This window comes from Carassius gibelio, chromosome A24 (assembly GCF_023724105.1).
Source record: "Carassius gibelio isolate Cgi1373 ecotype wild population from Czech Republic chromosome A24, carGib1.2-hapl.c, whole genome shotgun sequence".
In the NCBI taxonomy this organism is placed as follows: Eukaryota; Metazoa; Chordata; class Actinopteri; order Cypriniformes; family Cyprinidae; genus Carassius; species Carassius gibelio.
Window position 1 is genome coordinate 16184677 of NC_068394.1, and position 15228 is coordinate 16199904.

Below are 15228 nucleotides of genomic sequence, written 5' to 3' on the forward strand. Positions count from 1 at the left end.
AGCTTTCCATCTGTACTAACAAACATTTGTCAAAAGATTAATAACATCAACCTCAGCTCTAGCTGGTATAAATTAAACCTTAACCCATCTGGCCGACTTTAGACTCTCCTCCATACGCCAACATCAGCTAAAAGGAAGAAATGATCTAATGCAGTATCAGGTGTTGGAAACTCTTACTTGTATTCTGTGTAATAAATGTTAAGCGTCAATTATGCAGCAAACTCAAGGATTGTTTTAGCAGGCAGACCACACCACTTTCCTCACTGTCCATATAAACACTTCCCATATGTGTGTGAAGTCATTCCCTCCACCTTCACTGTGAGTAAGATATTATATTTTGAGAAGGCTGAAGATTTTGTATTTCGTCTGCTAAACAAGGGTCTTTATTCGTGAACGTTTGCTGTTTTATGAAATGTGACTTTTTAATAAAATGTCAATCTTTAAGAAAAAGGAAACGATATAAAAAGTGTTTGATACTATACTCTATGCAATGATGTTATAGCTAAAGCTAATGATGCGTGTCCTCAAAAAACATATCAAATAACTTGTGTGCCAAAGGCCAATAGATGAGTTTTTGATCTGTTTATTTGCCTATAAATTTGATCTTTTGCATTTTTTTATAGATAATGAGAGTGAAGAAAGGAAACTATGAAGAAGGTGGGTGTTGAGGAAATGACACAAGCCCGATCTGGGTCACTGATACACCACTGTGCATCCTGTCAGAGTTTGTGCACCTCCCTCGAGGCCACGTCTTTGACTAAATCTTGCTGTTTGCTAGTGAACTGGATGGTTCAGGTTTTGTTGGAAGCTGTATTCATTAATAAGCACTGCATGTGCAGTGAAGTGTTATGAGATGCTGTCTCTTTTGATCACTTATGTGGGCAGTTGATGTATTATATGTGTCCAAGGAAATCAATCAGAATCAATATTTTAGGTTTAATTTATTTTAATATTTTGGGAGTAAAATCAAACATGCTAGTCATGCAAATTATATTAAATCATTGTTATTTAATTTTTTCTTGTGTCTGAAAGAAGACAACTGCTTGTACATTACAATTTTAATACATTTAAATAATTCAATTTAACTTATAAAATATGGATTTTTTTTCCAACATAGATTGTAAAAGGGAATGAAAATATCATCTGTCGATAATCATACCGATAACCATTTCTTTTAAATTTGATTCACCGTATTGGGCATGCAGTTTTGATATGAAGAAGGCTTTAATATATTATATCATAAGATTCCTACTGTCTGCATAATCCACTTTCTTCACAACATGAATGCAAAATCTGGATAACACATGCATCTCAGTGGCTTTGGACCATCCATAAAGCAACACATCCAGCTGCGTCTGTGCCACTGATGAGCACAGCCATGACAAACTGGGCAATGCCAGAAGTAATACACAGCAGCAGAGTGCAGTACTTGATGTCAGATTCAATTAATAGCTACTTTATTGTTTTAAGCAGGAGAGTAAGCGAAGTGATGGTATGTTTGTGTGTATAGACGTGTGTGTGTGTGTGTGTGGTGTTTTCAGTTCATTGCTGTAGTAGCAAGGCTTGCAGGTCATCTGCACATGAAAACTCTCCGGCCTGCAGATCTGATATGAAGGGTCCAAGCCCCCCCTGCAGGTCCACTCTGGGAATGCACTGCACCGGCTGAGAGTGCACACAGCATGATGGATATCTGAGCAGGAAGTCAAGAAGGATATTTATATCTGACTGCCAACATAAAAAAAAAAACACAAACACAAAGAACAATGCGGTTATATATAAATAAGATCCAAACGCAGCATGATGAGATATGTATGGTGCGTTAATAATCTTTAATTTGTCCTTGCAATGTGTGATGTAATTGCTGCTCTGATTCATTATGAGCAGAGACCTAGCACTTAAAGTGAAAATGGGTGTTATGTAATATTAATAATGAGAAACATGTTTGGGAATAGGGTGAGTTCTGGGGCTCATTGCACTGGGATTGAAACACAGATGAAGTCTCCTACGATGTCTTTTTTTGTTCCGTATGGAGCATGCATATTGTCTTTATAGTACTGTAAGCAGATTTTCTTTATGTACACTACATTAAAAAACTTAATATTTTCATTCAGCATAGATTAATTTAATTGATGAAAATTTACAGTATTTCTAAAGTTACGCAGCTAAAGCAGTTTCTTGAGCAGATGATTACTGAAAGACTGGAGTACTGACGTGTGCTTGAAGTGTGCTTGAAATGATGCTGAAAATTCAGCTTTGCATCACATAAACAAATTACATTTTACAATAAATTCACACAGAAAATAGTTATTCTAATTTGGAATAATATTTCACATTATTTCTGTTTTTTTCTGCGATTTTGATCAAATAAATGCAGCCTTTTTAAACACCTGACACTGACATATAAACACACTAAAAACACATTGAAGCAACCAGAAGAAATCATCTTTAACACCCATTCTTGATCCATCATTTGATTGTACTAGCATCAGGATTTTTTCCAAAATTGGATTAAACATTTAACATCACCAATGAAATTAATGCAATGTAATAAGGATCAGGCGGCAACGGTGTGTCATACTAATGTGTGAAATGTTGCAGAATGCAAACTGTTTCTCATGATGGCATTAAGTGATGTCTGAGTTTTCTCAACTACTGTTCCTATCTGGTTCATGTCCACTAGGTGTCATTATCATGTTGCATGAATGTCAATCAACACAGACTGCTGCACCACTTTTCACATTACATTTTTAAACCAGCAGTATAATTTATGTCTGAAAAACAATTTATTTTACAAGCAACAATGACTTTAGATTAATGATAAAAAATAATAAGCACATGCAAAAAAAAGATTCTAATTCAGTGCTTTTGAGAAGTTGAAAATATGAAAATATTGTGCTAAACATAGCGGAAATCTGTGTATTATTATCAGGGAACTCCCCATACACTAGAACAGTTTCTAAAGGACGTGAACAGTTTGTCACCTATTGGTTTAAAGTACACACAGGAGTAGCCGAGTTCCTCTTCTTCACTTACTGAGGGCAGCTGATATCCAGACTAAACCGAGAGAGAGACAGTTAAAGAGACAGACACACAGTTCCAGAGAGGCAGGAGCATTAATACAGTTTAGAGACTTTCACCAGGGTTCACAGACTAGGATTAATCCTAGTCCCAGACTAAAATAACTTTTTCAACTGAAATAAAATTGCAGATTAATCTTATGTATATATCGGTGCCTTTGTTTTGTCTTAAGATGCACACCAGTACTAATTTTTCTATGTCATGTTTATAAAAAAAATTACTTAAATGTCCTAATTGAACTGTGGCCTAACCCTGGCTTAGTCTACCCCTGTCTGTGAATCCAGGCCGTTAAATAATTTTTAATGGGGAAATTATCTTGCGTTTGTCTGTGTTTATTTCTAAGCAAGCAAGCACTTTCGAACTAAATATATGGTTGTGATTTGGGTTTGAACAGAGGTTGAATATACAATATAAATAGGTAATCGTGCATGTCTGCACATACATACAATTTATGTTTGATAAAGCCAAGCCCCATGACTGAGTCTGTTTGTGATCAAAGGTTACATTGTGACCTCTAGACCAAACAGAAGAGGATCTGAGTGATGAACACACACACACACACACACACACACACACACACACACTTCCAGAGTCCCATGAATAAAAAAATAAAAATCCTGAAACTCTCTAATGATCTGTAAATTGTTTGCTCTAATTTAATAATGCAGTGAAAAACTGCATTTTTTCCTGAGATTAATTCTGATAAATTTGGTGGTTAACCAGATAATACGTCACTCAACACCACCATTACACAAGTTATTAGTGCTGATTGCTGTTGCTTATACAATTTTAAAAGAATAATTCACCCATAAATAAAAAAAAATTGCTGAAAATGTACTCACCCTCAGGCCATCCAAGATGTATATGAGTTTGTTTCTTCATCAGACTTTTAGATCTATTTAGCATTACATCACTTGTTCATCAGTGGATGCTCTGCAGTGAATGGGTGCCGTCAGAATGAGAGTCGAAACAGCTGATAAAAACATCACAATAATGCACAAGTAATACACACCACTCCAGTGCAAAGCTGTGTGTTTTAACTTCAAACCGTTGATTCTGGCCAAAATACTAGTCTTCTTTTCATAATATTGCTTCTTCAGGTAAAAATTCTTCCCGTCTGAATCAGGAGAGAAATATGCACAAATCAAGCACTGTTTACAAGCAAACAGTTCTAAACAAATGTGTTGATAATGGATAATGAACTCGTATTCGTGGCATGAGGACATGGTTTAACACCTTGACAGATTTATGACAAACATGCATCTCTTCACAAGATGTTAACTGATGGAGGATTATTTGTGGATTATTGTGATGTTTTTATCAGCTGTTTGGACTCTCATTCTGACGGCACCCATTCACTGCAGAGCATCCACTGATGAGCAAGTGATTTAATGTTATATTTAATCAGTTCTGATGAAGAAACAAACTCAACTACATCTTGGAAGGCCTGTAAATCTTGAGCAAATTTTCATTTTTGGGTGAACTATTCCCTTAAAACTTGGCACAAATTCACAGGAGCAGGAATAAATGCTTTATCTGGCAGAAGACAGCCGAGCGTGAATGAATACATCACACTGTCAATAGCTCATCTCTCATTTTAAGGCGATTATTATTTCAAAAACATGTTAACAGCTATTTGTTAAAATAAAATAAAAACTGACCAAATTACTTTATGCAAATATATGTTCCATGTATCATAGTTGTATATTGTAGATAGTAAAACTTTATTATTATACATTTAAAAATGAATATATTTGTAGTTAATATAATGAAATATACCTATAAATAATTACTGCAATTTTTATAAGATTTATATTTGACATGATTTATTTAGATTTGTATATGCAAATAGTTTAAATAAATATTTAACTTACATTATAGATGCATTGAATGTATGTTAATATATTCATTACATTTGTGTATAAATCATAAATTATAAAATACTTTTATGCACTTGTACATATGAATATATAAATTTTATTTACTAAATAGTTTACATAAATGTTTACACAATCTTATTTGTTGTTATTAATATAAATAAGAAGCACACAACCTGGGCACAAGTAGTCAAACAAGTAACAAACAATGAAGAGAAAGGTTTTTTCTTCATTCTGCACAATCACGTTGACGTCAGCTGAATAACTGACTAAGGCAAAGGGCTTGAACTGAGGCAAATGTGTAATGCATGACAACAGCAGTGAACTGGTTCATAGGTCAAAAGAGGCTATGACTGGAGATTGTGAACGCAGGCTGGAGGTGTTTGAAATCTTACCACAGCTGGAGGAAGTCTGCCTGTGTTAGCTTCCACACTGACACACAGTTGAGTCTCAGTGAGACTCAGTTCAAGCACTGTGGAAGAATATACAAGAGTACAGACGTGAGCATGAGTCAGTGAGAATGAGAACACGTGTCTGTGTCACCATCAGTTTCTGAGTGAACTCTGGAAGGCATCTAGGCTTCAGGGAGGAGCAAAACATGATAAACCGGGGCTTAAAATGTGACTCAGAAAGCATACGTGTTTCTGGGATAAAGCAAAAGGAGTACAGTATTCAGAAATGGGCTAACAGTGAGCAAAACAGAACAAAATTATGTTGTTTTCACTAGTAGGAACACATTCAAATGTTTTTTTTTTTAGATATATATACATTTAAGTTCTGAACCTTAGTCACTCCTTAAATCGGAGTCTGACCATGTGAACACAAACGACAGCGTCTCGTGCCAAAGTATACAAACGCCTCCGACCTACCAACTGCACTGAGTTTTCCAGAGTCACTGATGAAATCTTTTCCTGGGAAAGAAGGAAAAATCCCTGTTGAGATGATGAAACAAACTGCCCTGAGATTTCTGTGTAATTCATTAAAAACTATGTGATGGCGGAGTGTTGCGACCATCATTAAGAAGAGTTTGTGATGACGTGATTTTACAACCCTGACATATTCACCAGGAGAGCTGTGATAATGATGAATTGTCTTTGCTGAACTTTGATAGAGAACTCCGAAGACTTCCAAAAGAGCCATGAATGCAGCTTTATCTGAGATCAAGGATGGCACCACACATGTTTTCAAGGCACAGCCTCCAACACAAGGCCATCAAACTATCTGATCATCTTAACATGCACTCATTTTAACTTAATATCTAATAAGCACTCAATCTTGGATAGGAGACAATACTGAATGACCGGCTAATTGACTCTTGTGTAGAAGCATCACACACACTTTCCAGATTAATTGCCATTAATTAGTAATTGGTGAACTCCAAAATTCAATGTGTGTGCTCATTTCTGTTAAACTTGGCTGAACTGACACTTGCTAACCTTGAGCTAAGGTGATAAAATATTAGTTCAGCAAAGATCATCCAGTCTATTACACTACATTAATTACTCTGCACTAGAAAGACAGATCAAGGTGAAGCAAAGACACGATTACACACCAGATAAATCAGCCACACAGTGAACATTACCCTCAACCTACACTAGTGGATGACTGCCTACACATTCAGAGAGCAATAATTGTCAATTTCTATTGTATGTACCATGCACAGGCAAAATTCAGCTTGGTTTTTTTTTTTTATTTTACTTCTAGAATCATGGAAATGTTTCATGCTTTTGTAAGTATACTGTTTTCACTTGCTACAACATATTGGCCTGCTTTGTTCCATTTGGGGGCCAGTTTAGCAATCACAGAATAAGACAAACACTTCTGCAGAATCACAGGAAATACCCTTTGAGAAGGGTTGAACTGCGGGACAAAAAGAAAGAGATTTTGAGAAGCAGAAATGCTATGTTAACACTGAGGGCAAAAGTGGGCCAAATCTGATTTTTTTTCACTATAATACTGTTTATAATTATTTACCTTGGTGACTTCTTTTGCAGGAGACTTAAAAAAAAAAAAAAAGATGTATATAAAGTCCTTATGACCCTGGACTTTTTAACTGTAGTGTATGTTATGTTCTGATGCAGTGGAGACACTCACTATTCAGGCAAGTTAATAGTGTAGTGTCAGACCAAACACATGGAGCAACATGAACATTTCAGTCTTTTTTTTTTTTTTTGGATAAAACAGATTCTCAGAAAAATAACTTAAAACTCACCTGTAGACCATGTTTGTGTGCAAAGGCCTGGATAATACCACTCTTGTAAAATCAAATCTAAGATAAAGAGCAAAAACCCAGAATGGACAGTTAAAAAAAAATACTCAATTTATGCTACATCAAACAAAAACCATAGTGATTGATCTCGGACTTGTGAAAAGAAACAAACAAAACTTCATTCAGAACTTCATTCATGCATTTAGTTGAGATGCGTCGCTACAAAGGCATGTCGATGTCGCATTTTCCCTTTCAGCTACACAAGTACAAAAGCCAAGGAAGTTACATATGTGCAACATAATTATTCAGCATGGCACCCAGTAATATCTGACAGCAAATTAACGACATTTGTCAAATGTTCATCTGATTCCAATTAAAGGCACTACTGAAGGTAAGTGCTTTAACTGGACTTAGTTCAGGACAGGAAAGGGGATGACAGAGTGTGTGGAATGTGCCTCAAATACTTTGCTTTGCACTGGACATGTCTTTGCACGAGCTGTGCTGACACGCACACACACACACATACACCTTCAGATGTCACGCATATACAACAACACGACGAACTTTTACGCAAGGTGATACACATATCACGAAAACTGAGGGAAAAAGAACAACAATAACATTTTTTGACAGGAAAAGCAATATAAATCATAAATGATTTTTTTTTATAATCCATTTTGGAATTAATTCAAATTATCATTAAATATGTAACACTTTATTGAAAACTGTTGTGAGTAAGAGCACTTGTCTATGTCTATGTACTGTATGTAGGAATACAACTGAAAGACACAAAGCATTAAGTGTACTAAACAATAAATATTTCTTCAGCCTTTTTCTTCCAGCATGAATCTATGGAAGACTGTTTTTGCCAGGGGAAGAAAAAACTGAAAAAAAGTCTGCCTTTTTCTTAGAATTATAAGTTTATCATCTAGCTACTGTTGTTTTTTTGTTTTTTTCTCAGCCATGAAATAAAAAAAAATATGTATTTCTGCAATTCTGCATTTATATCTTGCAATTCTGAGCGGGAATTGTTAAACATAAAGTAGGCTGGTTCTTCTTTCTAAGGTCACCGGAGGGCTCTAAGGCCGAAGGAGCCAAACACCATTACAAATATATATAATACAAATATTTATAATTATTGAAAAAAAAAAAATATATAAAGCTGGCTGTAAATTTAACTGATATCACAAAATCTATCATACTTACAGTCATACAGTGATGTGCCCAAAATACCCCGACACAGGACCTCAGAACAAGCTCCCTGCAAGACAGAAGTAAAAGCCTTTGTCACTTCAGAGGTCAAGATAATGAAATATAAAGCTTTGCCTCGTGGTCTGTTCAGCTGATTTCACAGGCCAAAACTGTAGTGATATTGTTTTACATACTTAACCCTGCTGTTGTGATGAAAATCGGGGTACCTCTTTTGTGCTGGAGCTCAAACAGACCATGCAATTTGCCAAAAATCAACAAAATGAAAAATATTAAGAATATATCCTATAAGAATAAAATCTATTGCAACTTGTAAGAGATTTAAAATATAACAGTAATACATTATTAACTCATATTGAGTAGTTCCTTCCTTTGTAATAGAGGTCAACTTGACCCTAATATTTTTGATAAAAATGTCCGTGATTTTTTTATTTTTTATTATGCCTATTTATGCACACTGAGGCGCACAAAACTACATATTGTATAAATTATACAGTATGCATCATTAGTGGTACTTAAATTTTATTTTTACCATTTTCTACATTTAATTGGTGTAGATAGCATCTGCCTTGTCTTGGTTCTCAAACCCTTGTGAGGGTAAATTGGGTAAATTGTTGTTGTTGCTTCCTTTTCTTTTCTTTCTTGGTTTTATTAACAGAACGATCAGGGCCTTTCTAACAGAGCATGCTGCATAACTTCTTGACCAGGCCCTTGTCATTTCTAGGCTGGACTTCTGCAATGCTCTTCTGTCTAGACTTCAATCAAGCACAATCAAACCTCTACAAATTATTCAGACTGGTCTTGCAATGAACCCAAAAGAGCCCATGTTATACCTCTCTTACCTTACAAAAATTAACCATGGTTTTAGTACAAATAAAACCAAAAAACCATGGTTACTATAGTTAAACCATGGTAATCACAAATTATTAACCATAGTTTAACCATTGTATATGCAGTAAATCTTTGGTTATACAAATGGCAGTCAATAAGCCAAAAAAACATGGGTTACTACAGTTTTACTATAATAAAACCATGCTTATTTTTCGTAAGGGTTTATCTCCTTGCACTGGGTACCAGTTATGGCTCGCACCTGCCTACTTCCACTCACTACTACAAATCTACTGTATATCCCCTCCAGAAGTCTGAGATCCACTAGTGAGCGAGCGACGACTTGTGGTACCATCACAGAGAGGCTCCAAATCATTTTCCAGAACATTCTCGTTCACCGTTCCTAGCTGGTGGAATGATCTTCCCGCCCCTTTCAGGAATGCTGAATCCCTGACAATTTTCAAGCGACAGCTGAAAACTCATCTCTTTTGAAGCTACTGGACTTCATCATAAAAAAATAAATAAAAATAAAATCTTGTACTTATTTGAACAATGTCTAAAACTTGGTCTGTGACTTGGTGTCTGTTTGCGTCTTTATTAAGAAGAATTGCTTTATGTATCCCCCAATTGTAAGTCACTTTGGATAAAATCATCTGCAAAATGACTAAATGTAAATGTAAGTTTTTACATTTTTTTTTTTTTTCAAAGTGCTGATTTTTAATGAGCTGCATGAAAACCGGCATGTTATTGTACAGCCTTTCCAAAACTAAACTTTGCATGCATAGCCATGGCCTCAACTAAGAAAAATCCATAAAATTGCAAAAAGAAAGTACAGTTAATTATGGAGTGTTTCAAGCAGTTAAATCAAGTATGGGTCAATAATGCCAAGCCTCAAAATATAATCTATCACAAATCTAATAAATATGTGAAAAACAAAAACTATAGTTTTTTAATCAGCACACATTTTATTGTCTTTTCATCTGCATGCATTCACTTGTTTGTCTCTCATTTCTCATTCATTGCAATTGTTCGGAGAGAACAGATTTACACAACATAAATTCCTCAGCTCCGGAAGATTGAGGACAAACAAAGACTGTGCCCCACTTCCACTCATTCTGAAAAGAAAATGACGAGGGTTAAATTGGTCGAACCAACACGGTCACTGATCTGTGACCAAAATAAGTCATTATTGTAACAAGTTACTATTTTGGTCCAAAGGCAAATTTAAAACTTTGCGCATATTCTGTCAGTAACGTCAATTACCTCAGATAAATAACTCTATGTATGAAACATATCTCTGAAAGAAACTGTACAGTGTGCTGACTTGCTGAAAGAAAGAAAGAAAGAAAGAAGATTAGTTTTGCCTCAATTTGAGATTAAACAACAAAAATGCTGAGCTAACGTTAGCGTGTCAACTGTTAGCAGGATTGTCAAGTTTTTACAACAAAACCTCCCAACACGTTCCCCATTAAAAATCGCGTTCCTGGGAGGTAGAATGCCCTTTTTTGGGGGGCTGGGTTTCCCTTGGTAAACTTAGCTTTCCAGGGGCTAAATATTGCGCTATTGTGTTCGCTTCAACGCGTCAACAGTGTCAAAGTAGACCAGTTACGTCGGAAAACCGCGGACTTGGCAACACTGCTGTGAGGCTCGCGTGCCACTGTTTCCAGTGAACATGCTCTTATCTGACAGAAACACCTTAATCAACAATAGGCGGAGTAAATGGCTAGGGGCAACCCACTCCATCACTAGATTAAAATGACGCGATAAATGGCGACGCTTCCGTAATTTGCGTGAGAACTATGCTATCGTGAACTTTCGTTAACTTTTGCCGAGTTATTTCGTGAGCTTCACCGAAACTATTGACCCAGTGAGCTGATTGACAGCTCTCGGTCCAATCAAAACAGACACACATGCCTGGTATCATCCAATCAGATCTCGTCTTGAGCGGAATGGGCGTTACCTGGAAAGTTAGGAAATGCAATTGTTTGTACCCCAGTTGAAGTAGAAGTGATCTATCAACGAGGGAAGTAGATAGTTTCTGAACCTTCCGAACAACTAACACACGTTAAAACAAACCAATGGAAAACAACGAAAGAGACGGAACGGGTGTTAAATATTATCGATTGTCAGAGGTGGAGGAAAGGAACTCTTTTAAAAGCACATGGATCATCATTCATAATAAAGTGTACGACGTCACGAAGTTTCTCGAAGAGGTGAGTTTTAAAACAGCCTCACATGATCAATTTTAGTGCTAAAACATTCGTGTTAAGGTATTGTGTGCATGCATTACTTAGGAGTATTACTTTGTGTAAAACAACATAGCACCTTTGCACTGGAATTGTGTAATGCACAACAAGTGTAAAATATATGTGCATTATATAATGCAATAAACTTTAGATAGTCAAAGTTGGACAAAAGAGATTTGATTAACGTTACAGCAGTTGCCAACTGATTTGTTTGGTGTGAAATTAGCAATAGCGCATTAACAAAGTTAAAACCTGAATACAGCTAATTAAATATAGATGCATAGTTCTTTTTGGTTAAGATTGATGAGATGAATATAAAGGGAAGCCGTAGTTGCACCACACGCTGTGGTGCACCCAGCTGTGATTGGATTATAAAACATTTCACTTTTATCCATATTATCTAGGTCTAGAGAACTACCTAATCTAGTACAAAAAAAGTGTATTTTAAGTTGTATGATATTAATAACTGATAATTTCCTAGGCAACATTTTTTTAAGGGTCATTAAGCAGGCTAGGTAAGCATTACTGGGTTTGATCTGGATGATCTGATGTGTTTGCTGGTGTCCACAGCACCCGGGTGGAGAGGAGGTGCTGCGAGAGCAGGCGGGTGGAGATGCCACCGAGAGTTTTGAAGATGTGGGTCACTCCACAGATGCACGAGAGATGGCCAGCTCTTTTCTCATAGGAGAGCTGCATCCAGTAAGTCTGTCAGAGCAATAGTGAGAAGAACGCCTTTTGATACAGCATTAGTACATCAGATAGTGTCAAAAACTGCTGAGGAAGTTCCTGTGAGCTTTCTGAGAAAAACGTTCAAACATAATTTCACAATATACTCTATTTCTACTCTTATTGGGAGCAGAAAGCTAGAGAGCTCTCAGTGGCTGTAACAAAACAACTTTTTTGTTTTTCAGAGTCAGTTTTGTATGTGTTGATTTGCACCATCAGTCAGCGCTGGCATACAAAGAGCCATGATTAGTCATTATCCATTTATAATTTCAGTTAAGTTATGACATCACACCAATATATGCCAATGACAACCTATGTGATTTAAAAAAATCTAATCAAATAAATACTTCCCATTCCCCCAAAATATCTGACAACGATCCAACAAAATAATTTTTATTTATATTTTTTAATTATCCTGGACAGCATCAGACCTGTCGACTCAGAGTTGTATCTCATGGAATCCGAGATGTATTCCTAGACCTACAGTGGCTTGTGATGCCATCAATAGCCATCAATTTTTATTCCTATTGGAGAATCTGTGATGCTGCTGGATTCGACGCAGATGGAGACACACTGAACTGAGAACGACTTTTATATTCCAGTTCAGTTCCTGAATTAAAAGTGAAGCAGCAAAAAGGATAATAAAATACATTTTAAATAAATTATATATATATATATATATGTATATATATGTATGATGCTTAAAATTCAGTTAATAAGTTACACTTGAACATATATTCACAAACAGTAATACTATTTCACAGTATGTTTTTACTGTATTTTTGATCAAATACTTGCAGCCTTGGTTAGCACGAACAGAATGAACAGTAGTGTAAATATATTTACACACACTATGGATAGCTATTAAATACATATATATATATATATATAGTAATTTTTGCTGAGGCCTGATAAGTATATAGTTTATATGTATTAGTCAGAGTGTGCTCTGCAAGACTAAGGCTAATGCTAATTAATTTGCTTTGTTAATAAAATGTCAATGTGAGGCAAAACCTGTGAAATTTTTATTCATGCCTCTCCTCATCTTCTTTTCTCTCAGGACGACCGGGACAAGGTCCCCAAACCACCAGTACGTACTTCATTTTCCCATTTGAACAAACTCTGTGCTTTCTTAGTTTTGGACTTGCACTGGATGGAAACACCTAAACATGCATTTGGTTTTCTGTTTTACAGGAATCACTTGTGACAACCGTAGAAGAAACCACAAGGCAAGTTCAAATGCATGACCAAATACTTTTTAAAATAGAAATGTGGATGTGTTGTAACTTGTAACATGATTGATCATTATTTTCACTAGAAATCCCAATTAATAATTCAAGCTATTTACCAAGTGCTTTGTTTCAAACCTTTCATTGTGTCTCTTGTTGCAGCTGGTGGTCAAACTGGTTGATACCCGCTGTCGCCGCGGTGATCGTCACCTTGATGTACCGTTTATATATGGTAGAGGAGGCATGATGGGATGTTTCTCCAGCTCTGCCTACAACTACATTACCCATAATCCATTTCAGGGTTTCTCCATTACCATAAAGATTCTACTAATGAAGGCAACTTTTGTGTTCGTTTCAGTGTCTGTTGTCATGTATCCCTTGAGATTTAAAAACTGATATATGCAGATGTTTTTATGATATATGAAAGGATATTTTAGATCTAGCATTATACATATGCATACTTAAGATGAAGTTTTGATTCGTATAATTGTGTAATACTGTACCATGTATTCATTTGAAACATCCACAGTGAAGCGGGGGATATCCTGAATATCATCACATGCCTGAAGAAAGCATTTTGTTCCTCAGAGAAAGCATTTAGTTTCACTTGAAATGTTGTCCATCTTCACGTCATTGGAAGTTGATTGTACTCGGACCAGAGAGTTCTCACAAAAAAAAAACAAAAAAAAAACAGAATAAAATGTAATGTTTAACAAAATAACAGGTAATTATTTTGTCATTAATATGCTAATTATGATAGATTTACTGGATATTCTGCTATATATATATATATATATATATATATATATATATATATATATATATATATTTTTTTTTTTTTTCTGACTTTAATAGTCAGAAAAAATACTTTCTTCATTTGTTCTGTGCAAAACAAATTCGTATTTTTATTTTCAATGTGGGGGAAAATATGAAATAGAAATGTTTAGAATGTGTTTTTTACACAACCTGATCAAAAATATCATCGTGCTTAATTAGACTAGTAGTCACCACGTTAATTTCTGAAGTGAAGTGCAACACCGTTATCATATTTTTATCTGCCGGTTATACATTTATATTTAAAGGCATATCAGTGTACCACGATGAAAGGTGCTTATACCCCCCCCCCCCTTTTTTTTAAACAAAAACTGAATGTAATATTCTTGTACAGGTATGTGATATAAGGTCCAAGCAGCTTTCCCATAGACACATCCTTCCAGATGTTTACAGTGTGTTCGGTGCTGCTCCAGCTCCACACTAATGCTGAAGACTGAGAGAATGACACATTGTAACGTTGACTGAAATGCTCCAGTCAAATCATTCAACTTCATTGTGTCCCAATAAACAAATAAACTGATTATGTGACTTTCTGGAAACGTGTTTTAGTTAAAAAAACAAATATATACATATATCCAGGCAAATTTAAAATGTAACATTTTATAGGGAAGTTATTGGTCCTGCACACTTATATTCATTCATATTATAATTTCATTATAAGTAGCATTCATGTTTAAGAAAGATAGAACAAGACCACTTTCAAATCAAAATATTTGATAACTGAAAATGTTCGAGAGATTACTGATGACAAAACATGATGTTTCTAGTTGTGAAACGTACATGGCTCACGTCTATAGTTAATGTAATGAACTGCATCTGTGTGAACTCAATGAGAACCGACTTCTCAGAAAAAGGTGTCAGTGGGGTGTTACCTTTTCAAAAGGTACACCTTTGTACTTAAAGAGTCCATATTGGTAAATATCAGTACCTAAAGTTTACATATTAGTACTCAAAAGATACAAAAGCGTACCTTTTGAAAAGGTACCACCCCA

At 35.5% G+C, this 15228-nt stretch overlaps 1 protein-coding gene and 1 long non-coding RNA gene across 3 annotated transcripts; one reads left to right on the forward strand and one right to left on the reverse strand.

Annotated features, from left to right (window-relative positions):
- Window positions 1–1032: 1032 nt before the first annotated feature.
- Window positions 1033–10854, reverse strand: LOC127946478 (uncharacterized). 2 transcript variants are annotated; one of them, XR_008151098.1, is made up of 4 exons: window positions 10465–10854; window positions 8371–10316; window positions 5351–7224; window positions 1033–3054 (listed from the first exon to the last, which is right to left on the reverse strand). It is a non-coding gene; the product is annotated as an uncharacterized LOC127946478 (long non-coding RNA). The 2 variants fall into 2 exon arrangements; XR_008151097.1 differs by having other exon boundaries at window positions 8371–10854.
- LOC127946475 (cytochrome b5) lies at window positions 10437–14764 on the forward strand. Its single transcript, XM_052543076.1, has 5 exons — window positions 10437–11414; window positions 12018–12146; window positions 13234–13263; window positions 13368–13402; window positions 13565–14764. Exons 1-5 carry the CDS (start codon window positions 11280–11282, stop codon window positions 13647–13649), a joined length of 414 nt encoding a protein of 137 aa, XP_052399036.1. The 5' UTR covers window positions 10437–11279; the 3' UTR covers window positions 13650–14764.
- Window positions 14765–15228: the final 464 nt, after the last annotated feature.